Source organism: Cystoisospora suis, assembly GCF_002600585.1.
Source record: "Cystoisospora suis strain Wien I chromosome Unknown contig_1051, whole genome shotgun sequence".
In the NCBI taxonomy this organism is placed as follows: domain Eukaryota; phylum Apicomplexa; class Conoidasida; order Eucoccidiorida; family Sarcocystidae; genus Cystoisospora; species Cystoisospora suis.
The window spans coordinates 8829-28026 of NW_027153852.1; the positions used below are offsets into that span (position 1 = coordinate 8829).

Genomic DNA, 19198 nt, shown 5'->3' on the forward strand with positions numbered 1-19198 from the left:
TGTCGTTCGCTCTCCGAGACAGCTGCAGAGAGCCTCCTCCCCCAAAACTGAGATCCTCTAAGCCCCGGAAGTTCTGATTCCAAACAACTGAAAGTCGCATTGCACAGCGAATTTCAGAGTGCAGGCTGTGAACCTCAGACCACACCCGTATCGCGGCATCACACATCGGGTACGACGCCACCGGGGGTGGGCATACTTCCAGCCAGTGCGAAGGAAGCGCTCTCTGGGCTACACTCTTCGTCCATCCTCTTCAGAAGAATACAAGCGCACGGCTCGAGCCGAGTTGACCGAGGGAGGCTTACGAATGTACTGATGTCCCAAATACAGATGTAGCATTTGATATACGAAAACACGGAAGCAGAGAGGAAAAACCTGTGGGGGCCGTGGAAGCCTGAACCCACTGCTGGCCGACGGAACTAAGGACAAGAGGAACTCTGTCGCCCGCTAATTTTTGAGCTTTGGAGAAGGAAGACAGATTACTTTTTATCAGCTGAGGTGTATACGCACACACACCAGCACGTTACCGTATCCCCACATGACGCAGATTGACGCGAAGACAACCACGACCCACCAACAAAAGAGATAAAAAAAAATACGCACGCAGAAGCGTCGATACCTTCAGCCCCCTTACCCCAATCACACCAACCATGCACGAAAAGGCAACCGTGTCGCCAGGCACTCACCGCGTACGAGTGGTCGCACACTTCTATACGAGTGTCACTTGGGTCCACATACCCGGCTGACAGCCCATCCTATACACGCGCACTACACGTACTAAGCGTCGCTACTACAAAAAGTACCAGATATCAGCACCACGGCGTATATATCTATACATATATACTGCAAGTCCAAGACCACGTTCACGCGCATGTATAGCCATGTGCACACATGTTGTATGTACGACACGTAAGTAGCTTGTCATAGTTCAAGAAAGACCAAAGCCCTCAGCCCCTTCAATAGCCTCCATAAGTCGCTCCTTAAGAATCTGCTTCGATTCATAAGAAGGAAGCTTGAGTAGATTCACACAGGTACTGCTTGTAGGAAGACGAAGTGTCTCGGGAACCCGGTGTACAGTGAACGACGGCTGAAGATTTCGAAAGCCCAACAGGGGCGGACGAGAACAAGACGTCACAAACATAAGAAACGATGACCTCTCCTCGTTCGTCATTTCCTCCTGAAAGAGAAGACGACACACAGGCCGAAGGGCATGAGGAAAAAAAAGCTCGGAAAGATCATGCACACAGTATCCTTCGATCTTCACGCTTGTCCGTACTGAAAACGCTCTCACGACCAGTTGGGACGTACGCACGCGCGCTAGCATTGGCACTCACTTACGCGCGTCTAAGAATAGATATGCATACGCAGAGAGAAAGACAGACCTGTATGCCTGGACACACACGGATACAGATATATACGAACACCGGTAGGCATAAGCGTAGATAAAGGCAGCTATTCATATTCATACACAGTGAGCGAGAGGGAGGAAGACATGAACCTCCCTGAGCACTACACATGCCTATACACGCGTGCATACCCGTTTCCATACACAGGCATACGAAAGCACCCGTTCTGACTTAGTGAAAAACTTGAGTGCCATCGTGGGGAAGAAGAGAGAACGCCGAACACCCTTATCCTTATTCTGCGTCAACTCCGAGTAACAGAGAGCATCTTACATCGATCAGATATGAAACTGTAATGTGGTTACATTAAAGAGAATTCCCTGCGTATCTACGCCCACTCATTAATGTATTCAAATTCAGTAAGATCATACTGATTCAACCTGTAACGGCCCACCACGAGCTTACCAAGATCTCCCATAGCCACTGGATCGCATCCGAAGATGAATCGAAGCCTCCGGTGAAATGCGCATGGTCCCGAAGATCCGCAACATCGAAGCCTGTTGTCCATACAGTGGAGTCGCCACACTCCCCCGTTCATATGAAGATACAACGACAGAGATACAGCTGTCCGCGCACGTATGTAGACGTATCGCAGCTGAGCACATACACCTATATAGGTGAACCATATATATAGATACATACATATAGCGAGAGAGACAGCCGCTAAGGTGCATAGGTATGTGGACCTCTACTGAGACATCCCAGCAACCCAAAGACCCTCATGCGATGATTGAGCAGACCAGAGTCATGCCTCACTAAGGAGACTTTCCTCGCACACGCAGGCCGCCACGCATGTGTAACTTACTGTACATAAGGAACAGCATGTACCGACTGTGTCTGCTGCGTTACGTGATGCCTGACGCTACCGTATTGTTTCGTACTTGTCCAGTGTCACGCGATGATATGCGGAACCCGAGTTGTTAGAGAGCAGAAGAGAAAAACAAGTCTACAGTCTTGCAAGGAGAGTGTGTTCGGGGAAGAAAGGCCCATCCATGTATCGTGACTCTCTTAGCGAACCAGAGTCTGATACTCTGAGATCGTAGAGTGCGCACGGGGTCACTGCCAACAGCCTGCGCACCACCAGGGCTTGTTTCTTTCTCTTACAAGATATCAGGTACACGAGGAGTATCCCCCTGTGCGTGTGAGATACGGCCCTTTCTCTCTCCTATTGTCTGTTTGTTTCTAAGACGCTGCTTCCTGCGGTCATCTTCTCCTACGCACCTAAAGTAGACCCAGATATGAGGAGCTGGAGTTCTGAGGGACTGAACATCTTGAGCCATCGAATAGGAATCACCTCAGAGAGGCCGCTTCGAAAGGCCTCAGTCTGCTTGGCGATTTGCTTCGTGCATTTGAAGTACGAGACTGCCTGGATATAACGAAGCTTAGAATCGCTGCGAAAGGGAAAGAAAGACAGAAGAATTCAAAACAAGAGGCGAAAATCATCTTCCGTCCTTCGAACGGCGAAACGTAGTAAGAGCACAGAACGGCTTTCTCTCTTTTCCATCCTGCGTCCTTTCTGAGCAGGTACACCCCGCCGAGGAATCGTCAAGACTAAGTCCCACGGGGCGCCGCTTAGCATAACCGTCACAGACAGATAACTGACTAGATATGTATGATACACATGTCCGCGCACATACGCAATTGATGTTGACACACTGGTAAACTGAAACACAAGCAAAAAAGACGCCTGCCTCCCTCAGACACCACGTGTATGTCCACTGCAACGAAAAAGATTCCCCGGACACGTGTATTTCTACACCACCCACACGACCGTACACGTGTCAGTGGATTTAGCAGACATCGGTTCAAAACTCCGGATTTCATTTCAAAAAGCAATTCCTAGGAATCCTGTACGCACGCGGCCAACTGCAGCTCCTCCCAGCCTACATAACCCACTGAGGTGTCCACAGACACACAGAAGCGCTGTGATCCTCTCCACAACCACGGAACGTTCTGAACAAACAGAGGATACCGCCATGCGGCACATTCTCACATCAACTGTCCTCCTTACTTCGTAACAGGAATGGATCGTCCATGAGGTATCAAGTCTTCCTCTTCACTGCTCCCGAAGTCTCCTAGAGTCACACTGAAGGTAAGCGCTAGGTTCTGTACGTTATCTGGATACTGCTTGAGAAAAAGAAGATTCCTATGAACCACTGGATCGAGCGATTGAACGTCATCGACATGGTTTGGGCGCCCAAGTAGAAGATTCAAGAAGACGCGGTTTAGCTGAGGCTCGATGAGAATCTTTTCATAAAGTGCCTGTCACGATCATCACACACCGAACCCGCGCGTAGACGTGTGTATACGAAAAAAGGTGTTCAGAAGTAGATCTACTCACGCATAGCACATATAGAGATACACATGTAGATACTTCTCTCCCAGTGTGAAGAAGCTATACGAAGCATGATAACGGCTTACACGAGAACGACATGAAGACACACATTTCCGGAAACAAACTGATGTCTCGAGACGAACTTTGTCGGCTATGTGTTTCAAGTACAACTGTCAAGAAAGTGTATCTAATATTTTGACACATGGAAGCACGTATACATATCCATATGCATACCCAGACCGTCCTCTAATGAATGGCTTGATTGGCAAGGAGAACAAACCAAATGTACACTTCTTCTCCGCAGCCTGGGCTCTACAGCCCCGGCTGACGATGTATTGGCACACTTTTTCTTTTTGTGTCTTGTGTTTGTCCCTACCTTGCCTACGACCTTCCCAAGAGCATTGTAGAGAGCCGTTGAATCGGCATGCGCGAGATGTGCGCTAGGATTCGGGTAAAGCGTATTGTCTGATGAGGCCTGCAAAGATGCGTATTTTCATATACATGAATATTTATGCGTACAGCGGGCACGTATATACACGCGTCCACGTATGTATATATGTACATTCACGGCTCCAAGAGCCTTCTTCTTGATGAAAACAGGGTAAAGAACTGCAGGTCTGCAGCCCGTCATCTCCTCGGGAAGCAAATGATAAGAGCATCTGTTTGCACAGTGAGAAGGAAGATCCATCAGCCTCTCCACGTACCCTCAACTGCTACGTCCTCACTCCACGCGTTCGGGCTGTACTAAACACCCCCAAGCAACTACAAGTCATCGGAGATATCTGAGGAAAATCTCTTTCTCTGTCTTAAAACAGACACACAGTGGAAATCACTGGAGCGCAATGTCGTGCCAAGCAAGAAACTGAACGAGAAATTCTTTGGAAAGCCAGCGAACGTCCCCACGTGGTGCCTCAAGTACCACGTAATTACTACTGAGCTGTACGGACTGTTGTTACTGTTGATGACGAAACCAAGTACACGCATGTATACATACATACCTACAGTGATAAAGAACTGCAGCATATACGACGGCATGTTGAAGAACGAAGAAAGAAAGACATCTACAGGAACACACGTGTTTTGTCTGCGACCAGAAAACAGATGACGTCCCATTTTGCCCATCAGCTCCCCCCTCCACGCCTTTTTCAGCGCATCGTAGAAAAAAAAGCGCAGCATCTCACTTTGAATAAGCCGTAGTCAGGATCGAAGACCTTCCGAGAAAGTAATACCTACATCACGTAAACGGAAAACACAAGCAAGGGTCTTCAGTTTTCCTTACAGACTATCTATACATATAGCTATATATATACACAGATTATGTCCCTCCCCGCATCGAGGTTGTATAGCCAACTTCATACATATACAGCAGGATAGATCACTAACATACAGGCATAGGAAATGGCAGCGCAGAAATATTTCGCTATTCTGGCCATCCATCTGTAGGGTCTATCACTTAGAACGTCACTTGGATGCTTTAGAACTGCAAAAACACCGCTAGACACGCCGGCCGCGCAAACGAAGCGATTTCAGTTACCCCTCCTCGCCTCCCTCCCTCTCCTTCCTTCCGAACTGCTTTTCACCGATTCACGCACAAAAACAACTGTGACTAGCTACTTTTCGTATTGCTACAGCAGGAAAACGATATGACCTCCTATCCGACTTCACTCCGGACTGCACTGGGCAAAAGGGGACAGAACCACCGAAACGAAGGGACAAGGAACGTTGAGCACGCTCTCCTGGCTTGAAGAGAAAGGAAGCACAAACACGGACACCTCGTTCACAGAAGCCCACCGTATCTTTGCTGCGGTCGTTCCGCTATTTACCCCACTCATCATCTTAAAAAATTGCGTACCACAGCCCCTAGCGTATCTAGACTGGCCGCTGAAGTCCATCGTCTTACGTAGGAAGCTTCTCATGACAACATCTTCCACTCCGGACCAGACCCACCCGCCGCTCCTCTTGAAAACCGTTCCTCCTCATCTAAAATACATATGTACATGTATATATTCATATGTGCATCTGTATATACAGTTCATCATATGTGCATGCGAATGTATCTATCGGCATGTCCAGACTACCTGACAAGTTCTACATGATAGTAAACACCTATACACGGTGGGCAGAACGGGTCACCCGGAGACAACAAAGCTCCACCGTAGAATCAAGTGAGGCCTCCTTCTTCCACTCACAAGAAATTCTTTGAAGAGACCCCCGCCGTCAATCCCCTCCTCTGGCACACCTTCGTCCGTGATGAACTGCACCCGGAAATAGCCCTTCAAGTCGTGCTCTGACAAAAACCAACTCCATGTATGGGAAACGCATCAACTACTAGAGCCGGAAAGGCTTCCTCTGAGAAACCTCACCTCAACCCTCAGTGGGGGGAGTAGATACGTTACCAAAGATGCTGAAAAAACGGTATTCCACGCTACAGGTGACAGCGTAGATACGGGCGCGAATACACAAAACATGAGGCATACTGGATACGTTTTCAAGTACACACTCGCGAAGTGTCATATGTATCCAGAACGAGAGCCTACCTCAGACTCTGCAGTCCAGACCCACAGATGTAAGTGTATGCTTTTATGTATGAATGTAGATCTACACACTGATCACTGAATGGCACACCCCAGCGCAGTTTTACACACTGCGCAAGAATAGTAACGGTAGGTAAACGTTTCAGTAGGAGCTAACAGAAGTCAATTCTCCAACGCAGGTACGACTAGCCATATCCGACTGTCCGACAGCCCTGCGAGAAAGCGAAAAAGACCGAGGACTCTCTACGGGCAGACTATTTCCATGCTAAATGGGAAGGGCGTTGCATGCAGTTCACAAGCCTACGTGCCGCATAGCAAGGCATCTCCTCTTACCGTCTGCATATCCAAGGGCGAAAAGGCCATCCTCAACTGAACAAATACACATGCAGGGACAGTCCGAATATAACCTCACATCCGCAGACCCCGGCAAGCAAGACGCACACTCTCAACCTTAAAACACACATAGCCGGGGTGATGTAACGGTAGGAGTGCCGCGCCCCCCCAGCACGTCCTGACTTGCGTACGTGAAAACCGTAAGAGACACCGAGACAAAGAGGCGTGGCGGCGTAGACAAATACGCGTATAGGCGTACCGGCGATAAGTGAATAAATTAGATTGACGAAGACTGGCAGAAGTACGCAAGTGTAGAGATAGATACGGGGGAACACACATCTTCTCCCAGTAGGTAGAGACTGATGCAGAGCCGATATATATGAAAAAGCTAATGTGGCGGACTGTGTTGAATTGTGAAGACAAAGACCTATCAGCCGCAGAGAGTCGCTCGAAGTCAGGGTAGTATACAACTGTATACTCTCGGAAAAATGCAGGTGCACATCTAAGCCTGCGGGGTGCTTGTACATACAGATACGAAGCTACCGATGCGGGACGATATTTATATGAATACTGTAGCTGTTCTTTGGCGAAATGTCCCAGCGCTGCTCTCCATCTATTCGTAATCCCAATACGCACGTGCAGGAGGGACGTATAGCAGCGAAGAAGGGCACGCTTCATCTAGCACACAGGCAGCTGCCAGCGAGATGCCGGCGGACGCTAGGACGATACAACACGTGGAAACATGAGTTCGCTGCTGCTGTGAAAGATTCATACGTGGGGAGTAACGCCGAAGACGATGAACGCTCCGGCACATGATTTTCCGAAGAAGCACCTAAGGTTCCCGTGCCTCCTAGCCGTACACAGGACGGTACATAGGACGAGCAAAGATATCATTGGTGAATACATGTGAATATATCTACGTTCTCGAGTGTGCGCGGCATACTGCATAGGCAAAAACAAAGGGACATTCAAAGACAGCTTCATTCAAAAACTGAAGTAACTGAAAAAAGTTCTTCCCTTCTCCTGGTGATGTACCTATATATTCACGCCGGATCTCATGAAGATTACGCGTGAAGGGGATCTGACGATGATACGCATCCCGAAAGATCTGACGCTCGGCATTGATCTTGTCGTAGAAAACCTACAGGCCGTTACGCAACCCACAGAGAAGTTCCGATTCCTCACGGTATCTGGCAGGGTATAAGGTCCATGTACACCCGAAGGGGAAAGACAAGATACTGACTCCTGTGCTAGAATGTGAGCAGCCATCACAGAGACAATGCGCTATCCGTTGGTTCTACGGAAACAGAGGACACCATCAGCAAAGAGGAACTGTTAGGCCGCAGAGGCACGGTCAGGACAAAGAGGTGATAAGAGAGGAAATAAAAAGAAAAGATCACAATGTGATTCAGTCTGCTAAATCTGAATCGGCCACGAATGACGGGAGATGGTGTTACGACATATGCCGATACCTTTCTATGCACAGCCAAATAGATGGGGTAATTCACTCCCATGTTGAACTTCTGCAGTACCCGCTGGGATGTGCGGCAGCGGCTGATATATCCAAGGCGACCTGTCCATTCGTTAAACCTTGTTTGAGATGTCTGTGCACTGATGAGCATCAAAGCTTCCTCAGTGTTTGTGTAACTAGTACCTACCTATGTAAGGCTGTACACAGAGCACATCCATTCACGAAGTAACGGTGCACATCTACTTTCGCAGGACATACACTTACAGATACATAGACGTACATCTACAAGTGGATAGACCCTTATACACAAAACACATATACACCGTACTCGAGTACGTTTTTTTCACCAGCGCATGGAACACGTTGACGTCGCATCACACAGGCTCGACCAGAAGAGAAAGTGAGCTTGATGGACAAGGACACAAAAACAACTAGGTCTATCCAGATATGTCTACCACTGCGATGAACCTGTCTGATGGAAGCACGACAAAAATCGGTTATTCTTCTTCAGGAAAGGCCATCCCAGCGGCATTACTCGCCAAAACGCCATGATGATCAGGCACCATGCAGATTCTAGCTCGCTCCAAAAAGTATGAGCTCTATGAAGAACAAACAGAGTGACATATGCTACAGTTACAAACGATTGCTTAGGCCGTGTGAACCGGAGCCGTACGTTTATTGAATCACAATCGTACCAGCACGCGATCTTCGAACGTCATTGTATGAGGTAGATCTGTCAGGACCGACGCGAGAATCTTTCCGGCATGCTTAATTCCTGTATTAGCGACTCTTTCCAGGCCTTCGGTTCCTGTCCCTCTGTTTCCGCCGAGTCCTCCTCCTAGGAGATGGTCTGATATAAAGGAGGGGGCATCTAACTCTGCGAGTCTTTCCTGCTGATGAAGTAACGTCTTATTCTTCAACAGATGCATGGTTTCTGGTAAAATCCAGGACGACTCGGGAAGGAAGTGCAGGCGTGAGTTTCTATCGAAAAGCTGCTTGACGAGAGTGTTCAGTACCCCCCTAAGAGAAGAAGAAGACGCAGGTGACACGCCTGACGCTGGTACCACCGGGAATGAATGCTGATGAGATGCAACCGCAGTCGCAGTAGTTAACGAGGAAGCAGGAGGAGAATAACACGCTTGTAGGAGTTTCCATGCGACTTTATTCAGAGTTAGAGAAAGCCACTGAATATCAGAGACGGTGAGAAGAGGGGCCGACGAAGTGGAAGAGACGACACGGGGAGCGGAAGGGACGACAGAAGATGACGAAGAGGAAGAGGAAGAGCGTGAACCTGAGTCAACAAGCTCTGAATCGTACATCAACTTGAGAAGACAGTCGGAGGAAAGGGACAGGCAGACAAAAAGAAGAACATTCTAGGAACGGCTAATAGCAATCTGAGACGAACGGATTTCTCTCTCTTGTGACAGTAGACTGGCAACCCACATGGACAGTAGCCTCCTGTAGAGTTTGTCATACGCAGGCCGACAGACAGGCGGTTGAAGACGGATACAGATATACATGCAGACAGCCGTCAGACACACGGAGCAAAAAGAGACAGGCACGTACATACACCTCCAAAGTAGACTGGCAACCCACATGGACAGTAGCCTCCTGTAGAGCTTGTCATAAGCAGACCGACAGACAGGCGGTTGAAGACGGATACAGATATACATGCAGACAGCCGTCAGACACACGGAGCAAAAAGAGACGGGCACGTACATACACCTCCAAAGTAGACTGGCAACCCACATGGACAGTAGCCTCCTGTAGAGCTTGTCATACGCAGACCGACAGACAGGCGGTTGAAGACGGATACAGATATACATGCAGACAGTCAGATACACGGAGCAAACGAGACAGGCACGTACATATACCCCCACGAGTTTAACAATGAAGCAAACGAACAGACAAGCCCTCCGCCGAGATACAAGACTGCAAATTCGTGCCTACAAGGTCTCTCGCATGTGTAAGCGGGGAAGAGTGCTCCGCAAACCATGTCAGCTCTGCACAATCGACGCAGATATGAGGCCTTCCCTGGCGGTAGCTCGACGATGTGCCTAGTCCCCCTATAGCTGACGCGGAAGAAAGCTCCTTTTTCTTTGCACCTCAGAGCTGGTTGTCGCTGGCTGTCAGTCGACTTCCTCGCAACAGAGGTCGTCTCCTCCTTCCACTTTCTCTTTCTACAACCCACTCCGTCGTCCGTCACAACACCACCTTCTATAGACGCATCTAGTGTGCCTAAGAGTACTCCTCCCTCGAGAGACAACTGCTTCCACCTCGCATGCAGTCAGCTGGCATGTCACGAGCAAAGTCACTCGCTGAGGAAAAAAGGTCCCGTGCACTGCATGAAAAGGCCATGTCCAGGCTATGCATGAACACATGACCGACACATAAAGCCAAGGTAGGTCTCCTCACCTCTAACTGATACTGCAGGAGAGTGCACGCAGCTCGAAGGACCTGCCCTAGTGGAGCATCGAAGAGGGGAGGAGATCCGAGACGCTTTATGAACTCATCGACATCTCCTTGGCATTCCACATCAAACTGAACATATCAGCACAATCGGACACTTCACACGCCAAATTCAGCAAACCTCACCCTTCCTTCTTCTGCCTTCGGCAACAACGCACGAATCACATACACCCATACGTTCACGTACACTGGGCGAGAGGAAGACGTGTAGGTATGCAGCCCAGGTACACACATATACCTCGATAGATACGTATACATCAATATATCAATACCCCACCGTATGCTGATAAGTAATCCTCTGAAGGTTCAGCCCACAAGCACGAGTCTGGACGATGGAAAGAAGCCGCATGCCTGTGTGCATATATGTGCATCTGCGAACAAATGGAGTCTCCAGTCGTCCAGTAAGAGGAGGACCTCTACGGAAGGCTTCTGCTGTTGGTATGCTTGCAGTATAGCCAGAGCAGGACGCAGGCTGTAACAGAAATTTCTGAGTCAATCAAGTCGACCTCCAGCACGAAGACCAATAGGTAGACAGATATAGATAGATAACTGGATTGGCTCTGGGATCTGCCTCCTGGAATTATAGTTTTCTTCAATGATGATGGCCCTTACAACAGGACGGATGACAGGAAGAAGGTGAGACGAGAGAGACGTGTTCATCGCCAGAGCATTCAAAATCATGCGATCCATCCCTAGGAAGAGAGAAAACAGAGAGAAGAATGACAGGAGGCTTGTAGAACACCCGCCGGTAAGAAGGCTACATCTAAAACCCATCTGCATCTCGTGTCTTTGCCGGCATGCAAGCGTAGACACACTTCCCTCTCATCTTCATTGTCAGGTCTATTACACACTTGTCCCCCAATCGCGAACTCACCTTGATTTCGTGTCACGGCGCATTTGCACGGGCAAACTACACCTCTCAGGTACACGCACACGTCTACCGATGACATTCCTTCTTCTGCCTGCCCTCCCAGCCCTGCTAGAGGACTAACTTAGTACCTGGCCATCAAGGCGTGCGACAATCTTAAGCCTCTACCACCCTGTGTCATGTGGAGTATCGAGAGGCGCGGCCCTAGGTTCGTAGATCGTGTTCTGTGTGTATAAAGGTGCGGAGGTATACACGTGTGAAGAAAAGTGTCAGTACCCTGGCATGCATATTTCGCCTCTACGGACGCAACAAAGCAATGAGACGAGATACCGCACACTGGTGAGACGGCTCGCCGGCCGCGCTCCCGTTCTGGTCTTCCCGTGGCCAGTATACGAAAAGTATACAAGATGACAGTATGCATTGACTTCAGCACATCTGAAATCTCCATGAACGATCTACACACCTATCCACTACCCAGATCCATGTCTGCATAGCAACTGCTCTGTACACATCCCCTTATACACATACATATCTACTCACATCATAAATACACGTAAGATGGGTGTAACCGACCAGATGTGCGAACCACACATCGCAGGAATCGTCAAAATCGCACATGTGGGACCCACATCTACCGTCTCCCTTTTCCGATCATCAAACGTACATGGACACATAAGGAAATTGTATGCGTGCTCACCTAAAGTGTTCTGCCCGCCTGTTCCACCTTGGATATCATCTGTCATACTGGACCCTAGTCCTGCGTCAACATCATCCTCGTCATCATCGTCTTCCGAAGTTTCTTCTTTCAGTTCCGCTGCGTCTTCCTGATTCGTCCCGAGTGGACCGCCCGGAGAGACACAGTCGGAGGGCAAGTTGAGAGAGCTCGATGGAGCAACCGCAGATGGAAAGAAGAGACGTAGAAGGGAAGGTAAGCCTGAAACACCAAAGTACAGATTTCTCCTTTCGAAAAAAAGAAGAATTACAAGCCGGAGAAGTTTTCTGAATGTACCTATATGTACGTACACATCTTATCTTCCGGTATTCACAGGCCAAATCTTCGACGGTCTTGGCCTATACTGATGAAGATATGCAAATACAATCGTGCTTCAACCCGGAGGTACAGTTCGCCATCTGCACTACCTTTGAAAAACGAAACAGAGTGAGACTCACAAGAGCGACCTCCGAAAAATCAAGGCAAGACGAGAAGTATTCAAGAGCCATGTTGAAAGAAACACCATGAATTCCCTTCTACTGCAAATGTGACCCCAAGCGAACTACTCATCGGCCCCGACCTGCTACTTCAGTCAGCACTGTCGAAACCCCTTGAGTGGAGAACCTGTATACGCACTCTCATCGACAGCCGACAACGATACGTACAGACGAAGTTACCCTCAAACTCGGTAATCAGCTGGGGACACGCGGATAACGCACACGTGCATCCCTACGCATGACAGGGCTTACATGACGAACACCCGATCAGTTAAGCCTATACGCTATCGCGCATTTGCATACACTCCCGCCTATGTACGCTTAGGCCAGAGAGGTAAAGAAGTGGGAGTCTCTTTTGGATCTGCGCCCCCCGTCTTTCAACTCTCTCCCTCCACTCCCTCGCCTTATTGATGAAGTGGCTTACGGTTCGACGGGTCATCGTCAGCACAAGCAAAGAGGGCCTTTAGTACACAGGGAGACATCAACATTTTCAACTGTCGACGTAATTTAAGAGCTTCTTCACCTTCCGTCGAACCTTCAAGTGTCTGTTCCTCTAAGCTCAAGACACTCTGCCTCAGCAGCTCCTCGTGAGCGAAGCCCGCAGCCCAACATAATAGACAAAGAAGACCCTTAGGAATGCCGGACTCTGCCTCACCCGAGGCCGACCGCCCCCCCATCCCAGAATCACTCAGGGGTGTAACCCTAGTGGAGGACTGTAAATTCGCGTCTTCTTGACTCCCTCCCTCGTCTTGAGAGCAAGAAGACGATCGTGTTTTCCCCTGTCGTTGTGAATCTTCTTTTACTGTGTTTGCTCCTCTCTCCCCTTCTCTCGAACACGTACATGACGCCACATTCTCGTCACATCCGCCTTCGCAATGAGAACAAATTCTCTTCTCTCTGGCCTGCTCAGAGGAAGAAAAACTGCGTGCATCTCGTAGAACTAACTCATTCTGGATGAAGGCTAAGAGATTTCCGACCACTCGTAAGGAAAGACAAGCCCCCTCACTACTCCAGCAGAGACGATGATCATACGGAGAATTCCTAGTGCCCCCCGGCAGTGCATGTCCGCTTCTTCTATCCGGCTCCTTCTCCTGCCCTGCTACTGAACAAGGAGGACTACAACTCCCAACAGGTTTTCTCATCTTAAGGGAAAAAGAAACAGTATCCCCACTCAACGCCGAGGTTTCTCTCTCCTTTGAAGAAGAAACCCTCGCCCCTCCTGGATCGCCCAGCTGGTCTCCGCACGGGCCTTCACTCTTCTCCGAAGGCGTAGACTCATCGTGTTTCTCCTTCCACCAGAACAGAGGAGAGACTCCAAGAAGATCATGCAGTTGGCCTTCAGCCTCTCCGCGTCGTTGCTGTCGCAGCGTCCGTTCCGTACGTCCTCTGGATGTGTTCGCGGCAGCTCCGGGGACAGCTCGCTCGGTGCCCAGCACAGCCTGGAGTCAACAAGAGACGCCACCAACACAAAGCCCACGCGAAAAAGCGCTGCTATATCCGTGGCTGTAGTTGACGAAGAACAACTTGGCTGAGAAGAGTAGTCCCGCGTTTCCAAAGACGCGGAAAAGCCATGTTCAAGCAAGACCAGAGAACAGAAGAAGCGTGCTGAGTACGAGTAAGTTTGCTCCAAAGTCGGACCGTATCTTATCTCAGACGAAGTGTGGGAGTCAACGCCTTGCTTTTTCCTTGTGGACGTTGAGACTCACTAGCAGACGACGGAATAGCCAGAGATTAGCAGTTCTGCATCTCGACACTAGATCTAGTACCCTAATCTGGAACTCTGCTACGAGGCATTGTGTTTTGCTCTTCTTTTGCGTATGGACGTCACATAACGTAACAGTTACCCGAAGTTCCCTTAACCAAATAGTCTCCATGTATCCGGAAGTATACGCCGGTTTAGCAGAACTGACACAGTCCTAGAAAACACTGCACATATGTCCTTACTTGAAGGGACACCATACCGTTTCGCGGGGAGCACGGTACCCGCGAACTATGTGTAGCGGAGTTCCAAAACGGTTCGCTGAATTGCCTCGACGGGTTAGGTTGATCATCTAACCGAAACCAGCCGCACCAACCTTTACATAGGTACACACGTGTATACACATATGTACGCGTATACACAGTACGCGTATTATCAAGAGTTCACATACTATTCAGATATGAGACCAACTGGTACTACTGTACAAGAGGAAAATACTATGCGGGACAGTCGTGACAGCATAAAGACGCATGCACACACACACACACACACACACACACACACACACACACACACACACACACGTGCACCATGAACAATATGGTAACCTCCGTTTACATCATATACATAGTCATGCAAACGCTCCGTGCGTAGTTATGTCATCAGAGCCGCAATGAATGAAATGATCCGAGTAACACAACACCGTGTACTCGACCATACAGAGAGATGTTGACTGAATCCACTTGGTTCTTCCCTAACTTGGACTGAGATTCCTTCATGTTCACGGACAAGCCGGCGAGGAGAGTTCTTGATGAAGAAGCATTCACGAGGCTACAGACCTTGAGAGAGATGAGCGACTCCCTACCTTCACCCTTGTCCCTGATTCTCCTCTGACCTGTATAATCGTAGTCTTCTTAGGAACAAAAAACTCCTGCTGTTGAACTACAATGTCTTGGAGCTCGGTGGTTCCCTCGATAGAACCGAAGACACGGTTGAAAACCGCGCGCATCAAGGTAAAGCGCCTTTTCCATACTTTTGCTTCTGCTGAAAGCTCCCCCCTTATTGGTGATGCAGATGTACAAGGCGAGGAGGAAGGTGCCTCAGGAAATAAAACGGGGATAAGGCATGGGCTGCCCAACAGGTGAACAAGAAACTGCAGCTGGCTTCCGATGTCTGTACATAAAAGAGAGAGGCAGATCATGATGGATGGGCACCCTCACATGTACATGAATCAGTGTATACAATCGAAGTTAAAAACATACCCTTGGCCTGGCGCTGAGGAGAAGCTCACTCCACTTGGGAAAGGAATAAAAACCACAAAGGCACGCAGTGTGCTCACAACAATTCGACGCCTCCAAGATCCGTCACCAAATTCTGTCCAAGTAACAGCTGCCACGCCTGTGTTCTCTTTAACAGAGAGACACACGAGAAGTTTGTATGCACGAACCTCTACTTCAGTGTTCTGAATGACCCCACATACGACATAGGACAATGCAGGCACGCCACTTGGCGACGTGTACACTTCAGGCTTCTGGACTCCTAGCGTTGTTGATGGGCAGGCAGGAAGATGGTGTTTTCTTGCGCGTGTATTCCACTGTGTATCGCTTCAACGAACAAGGTCTCCGGAACCACCACTGTGGCTCTATACAAGCACCAACTGCCCCAGTTTGACGCAAGAAAAGCAAACCAGTTGAATATTCTAGTACTAGTAGATATTGCAATCATAATCAAGAAAGGCACGAACAAAACGGCAGCTGTCATCGACGCTGAAACCTATCGAGACTATCATTCCACCTGCACTGCACTCCCCCTACCGTGCACGAAGCGACCGACCCCTTAACACACAAACACTTGCTGTCGTCAGAGGATATCTCTCGCCGCCTGCCTTCCCCTCCGTGATCTTCTCACTGGCGTACCATTGTAGGCAGCTGAAATATCAGTGGAAGTCCATGTTAGAGTTGCTATCTGTTGCCAGTAGGCCATATCCCTGTCCGTGCGAAACAGGCAGGCGAGGGCATCCCCAAGAATTCCCGTAAGAACCCCTCCTCCCAGGAACGGCGTCGGGCGCATCACTGAACGCAGACCCTCCGGGGATTGAACTTCCGTTCCCGGGATGGTCTCGCTTCCACGACATTCTGCTGTCGACGTGGGAACTATAGCGAGAAGGATCTTGGAAACAACGTTCACCCAGAAAAATATATCGTTAAGGTATTCTCGCCCTTCCCCTTCACGATGAATGAGATCCGGCACAAGCAATAGCGGAGGATGTTTCAGCAAGGCTCTCCGTTTCTGTCCTCCTTGTTCAGAATTCTCATCCCCCCCCCAGCGGTCCTTCACAGACGACATGGGTTGCCGCTGTTGAGCTCTCCCTGCCTTTTCCCGCCCCACCGCTGTTTCTTCAACTCTCCACCCCATAGAAGCGGTGTCCGGAGATAGACAGCTTTCCTTTGAATGTCCTTCCTCTCCTCGGGCTCCGTCGCCGACAAGTGGCGGACTCCGGAGAGAAAGAGAAGAACCCAACACACTCCCTCTCCACCCCGCAGCTGGGCGAAGGTACGCCCGTGAAAACTGATTCTGCCGAGTGGAGGACGGACTGCCTCCAGCACGCACACAACTGCGAAGACGTGGCACCTTAGCCGGAGAACGCGAAGTTGTCTGAAAGGGAATTAAACTACCTGTTGACGGAGTGAGCGGAGATGACAAGGGTGCGGGGGACGATGACGATGGCTGAGGGGGTGCCGCTGGTATGGAGCTAAATCTTCGAAGACAAGAGATGTGAAGGGATGGAGGAGCTCCACACTGGAAGAGGAGAGAATGATAACGCAGTGAGGCACAATGGAGTAGAAGACGAAGACGGAATGCAGCTAGGACAGAGCAAGAAGACGGAGATGAAGAACGGCCAGCAACTGGAAATGTTTTGAGAAGGCAAACGATACACGGGCTACTCGGGCTCGGAGCGGCTGTGTCCAGCGTATCTAAATACCAACAACAGCCTTCAGAAGCCCCGCCTTTTTCGATCTTCTCCTCCTGTTTCGCGCCTTCATGGCGTTGTTCATGCTCACGACAGAGCAGCAGAAACCAGTCACACAGGATTCGCAGTCGATCCGCATCACTGCGCCTCGCCTGCTGAGAATCTTCCTCTTTCTTCCAAGATGCTGCGCCACATTGTTGCTTACCACTTCCGAAACCTCTGTCAGCCGGCTGCTTTCCAGGTGGTTTTTCCACAACAAGATTTTCCCATGGCAGAAAGTCTGCGTTGGTACACGAGAAGTCGGAGGTCACTTTTCCCGATTCTCTGCCTGAGGCTCCCTCCTCCACGTCAAAAAAGAACGCAAGCTGCAGGATGAGCCGCGGAAGAGCTGACCGAATCCGCAAAAAAGACGCTCGAGGCAAGTCTCTCGATTGCAGTGAGAAAAGATGAGGTGGCTGGAAACCAGAGGGACCCAGGAAAGACAAGACCTCATCTAGCACCTCATCGAACTCATGTCGTTCTCGGGTCTTGGCGGCACTCCTCACTGCAGAGGAACGCCACTGTTTCTGTATTTTCAAAGCCGCATCCACGCATTTCCTATGTCTCTCTCTAAGCTGTCTTTCACGTCTCTGGTATTCCAATAAAGAAGAACGACTAGATGCTGCCGTAGCTGCGGCTCCTAAAACTCCCGTCCCTGCTCCGCGCCCCGACAGACGTCCGCGGACGAAGGAAGGACCAGAAGAGCCAGAGAGGTCGATTTTGCGGTGAGAAGAGTGGTTGAAATCAGAAAACATCTTCGGAGAGGGTACGGTGCATCCTGACGCGGTCTCTAGTCAGGTTCTTCGTAAATTCCTTCCCAAGCAATGTGAGCCGCAACCCAAAAAAGCAGACAAAAAAGGCTGGAAGAGCACGCCAAGGAGCCACACGTACGCTCGTGTAGAGGGGACTCTACAAATTAGGAACGAACAAAGAAAAAAGAAATTCAACGGAGACGTCGGCTGGGTGAGCTCGCGAATACTCCAGCCATGATGCCAAGCGCATGTGTGGAATCTCCCGCGAGAACTCCACTTAAGCATAGACCGGCGGTATGGCAAAAATTTCTCGCAGCTCTGCTGCGCGTCACGCCAACGGGACCGTCAGCGCGAACACGAGGAAACAGATCATATACCCGTTAGGACCGTGCAAAAAGCCTTGGTGTGTGTCACAGGAGGCTGGCAGTGAGGTGACCACGGACCTGTGAGACTGCTGAAGATGACAGCGTTGTTGGGGTGTACCTACACCGCGAGACCACGTAGAAGCCCAGAAAGCTAGGTGCAAAGGAAGAACTACGACTCTGTTATACAAAAATACACAGACAACTTCTTCGTCTTCAGAGGAACAGGTGTCCGCAGATACAAAAATCAACCACCTCGGCAGGACAGCCGCCTGAAAGTCCCTCCCTAACCTCAGGCTCGAAATGCCGGGAGGCCGATGGTCGTGGCGTCAACAGTGTTCGGTCAGCGACTGCAGATACCAGAGCGCGATTCCCCTACTCGGTGGCAGAAAGAAACAGTAAAGCGACTTTAAGCAACATCTTCGTCCAGCACGCTAGCCATTGTCTCCCTCTTCGGCCGGGGAAGCTCTCAGTAGGCAGAGGCTTCAAGCGGCTGCAGCGTTACCCTAAACAATGCAGCGTTGCAATGCATGTGGCCAGACCGCCGCAAAGGTTCCGCTAAGCTCCGTAGTGATTGCGTCTTCCTACTTTGGCATTCACACGCATACGGGTATCGCGCCGCTTCAAAGCAAGAATTCTAAGAAACGGAGATCGCTTTTCCAACTAGGGCAAGGCTGTCTGGGCCGATCGGTATCCTCTGTAAGCGCTTCATATTCCACAGCACTCAACCGACAGTACTGTAGTGCCGATTTCTTC

General features: G+C 49.8%; 1 protein-coding gene across 1 annotated transcript; it reads right to left on the reverse strand.

The window, feature by feature from the left end:
- Positions 1-221: 221 nt before the first annotated feature.
- On the reverse strand, positions 222-18843 carry CSUI_002519 (hect-domain (ubiquitin-transferase) domain-containing protein). Its single transcript, XM_068062719.1, has 16 exons — positions 16235-18843; positions 15214-15491; positions 13044-14058; positions 12108-12344; positions 11155-11234; positions 10489-10614; positions 8769-9395; positions 7638-7743; positions 6603-6638; positions 5925-6022; positions 4917-4964; positions 4112-4210; positions 3412-3662; positions 2622-2791; positions 1806-1897; positions 222-1174 (listed from the first exon to the last, which is right to left on the reverse strand). The coding sequence occupies exons 1-16, from the start codon at positions 18081-18083 to the stop codon at positions 926-928; spliced, it is 5361 nt and encodes a 1786-aa protein (XP_067925304.1). The 5' UTR covers positions 18084-18843; the 3' UTR covers positions 222-925.
- Positions 18844-19198: the final 355 nt, after the last annotated feature.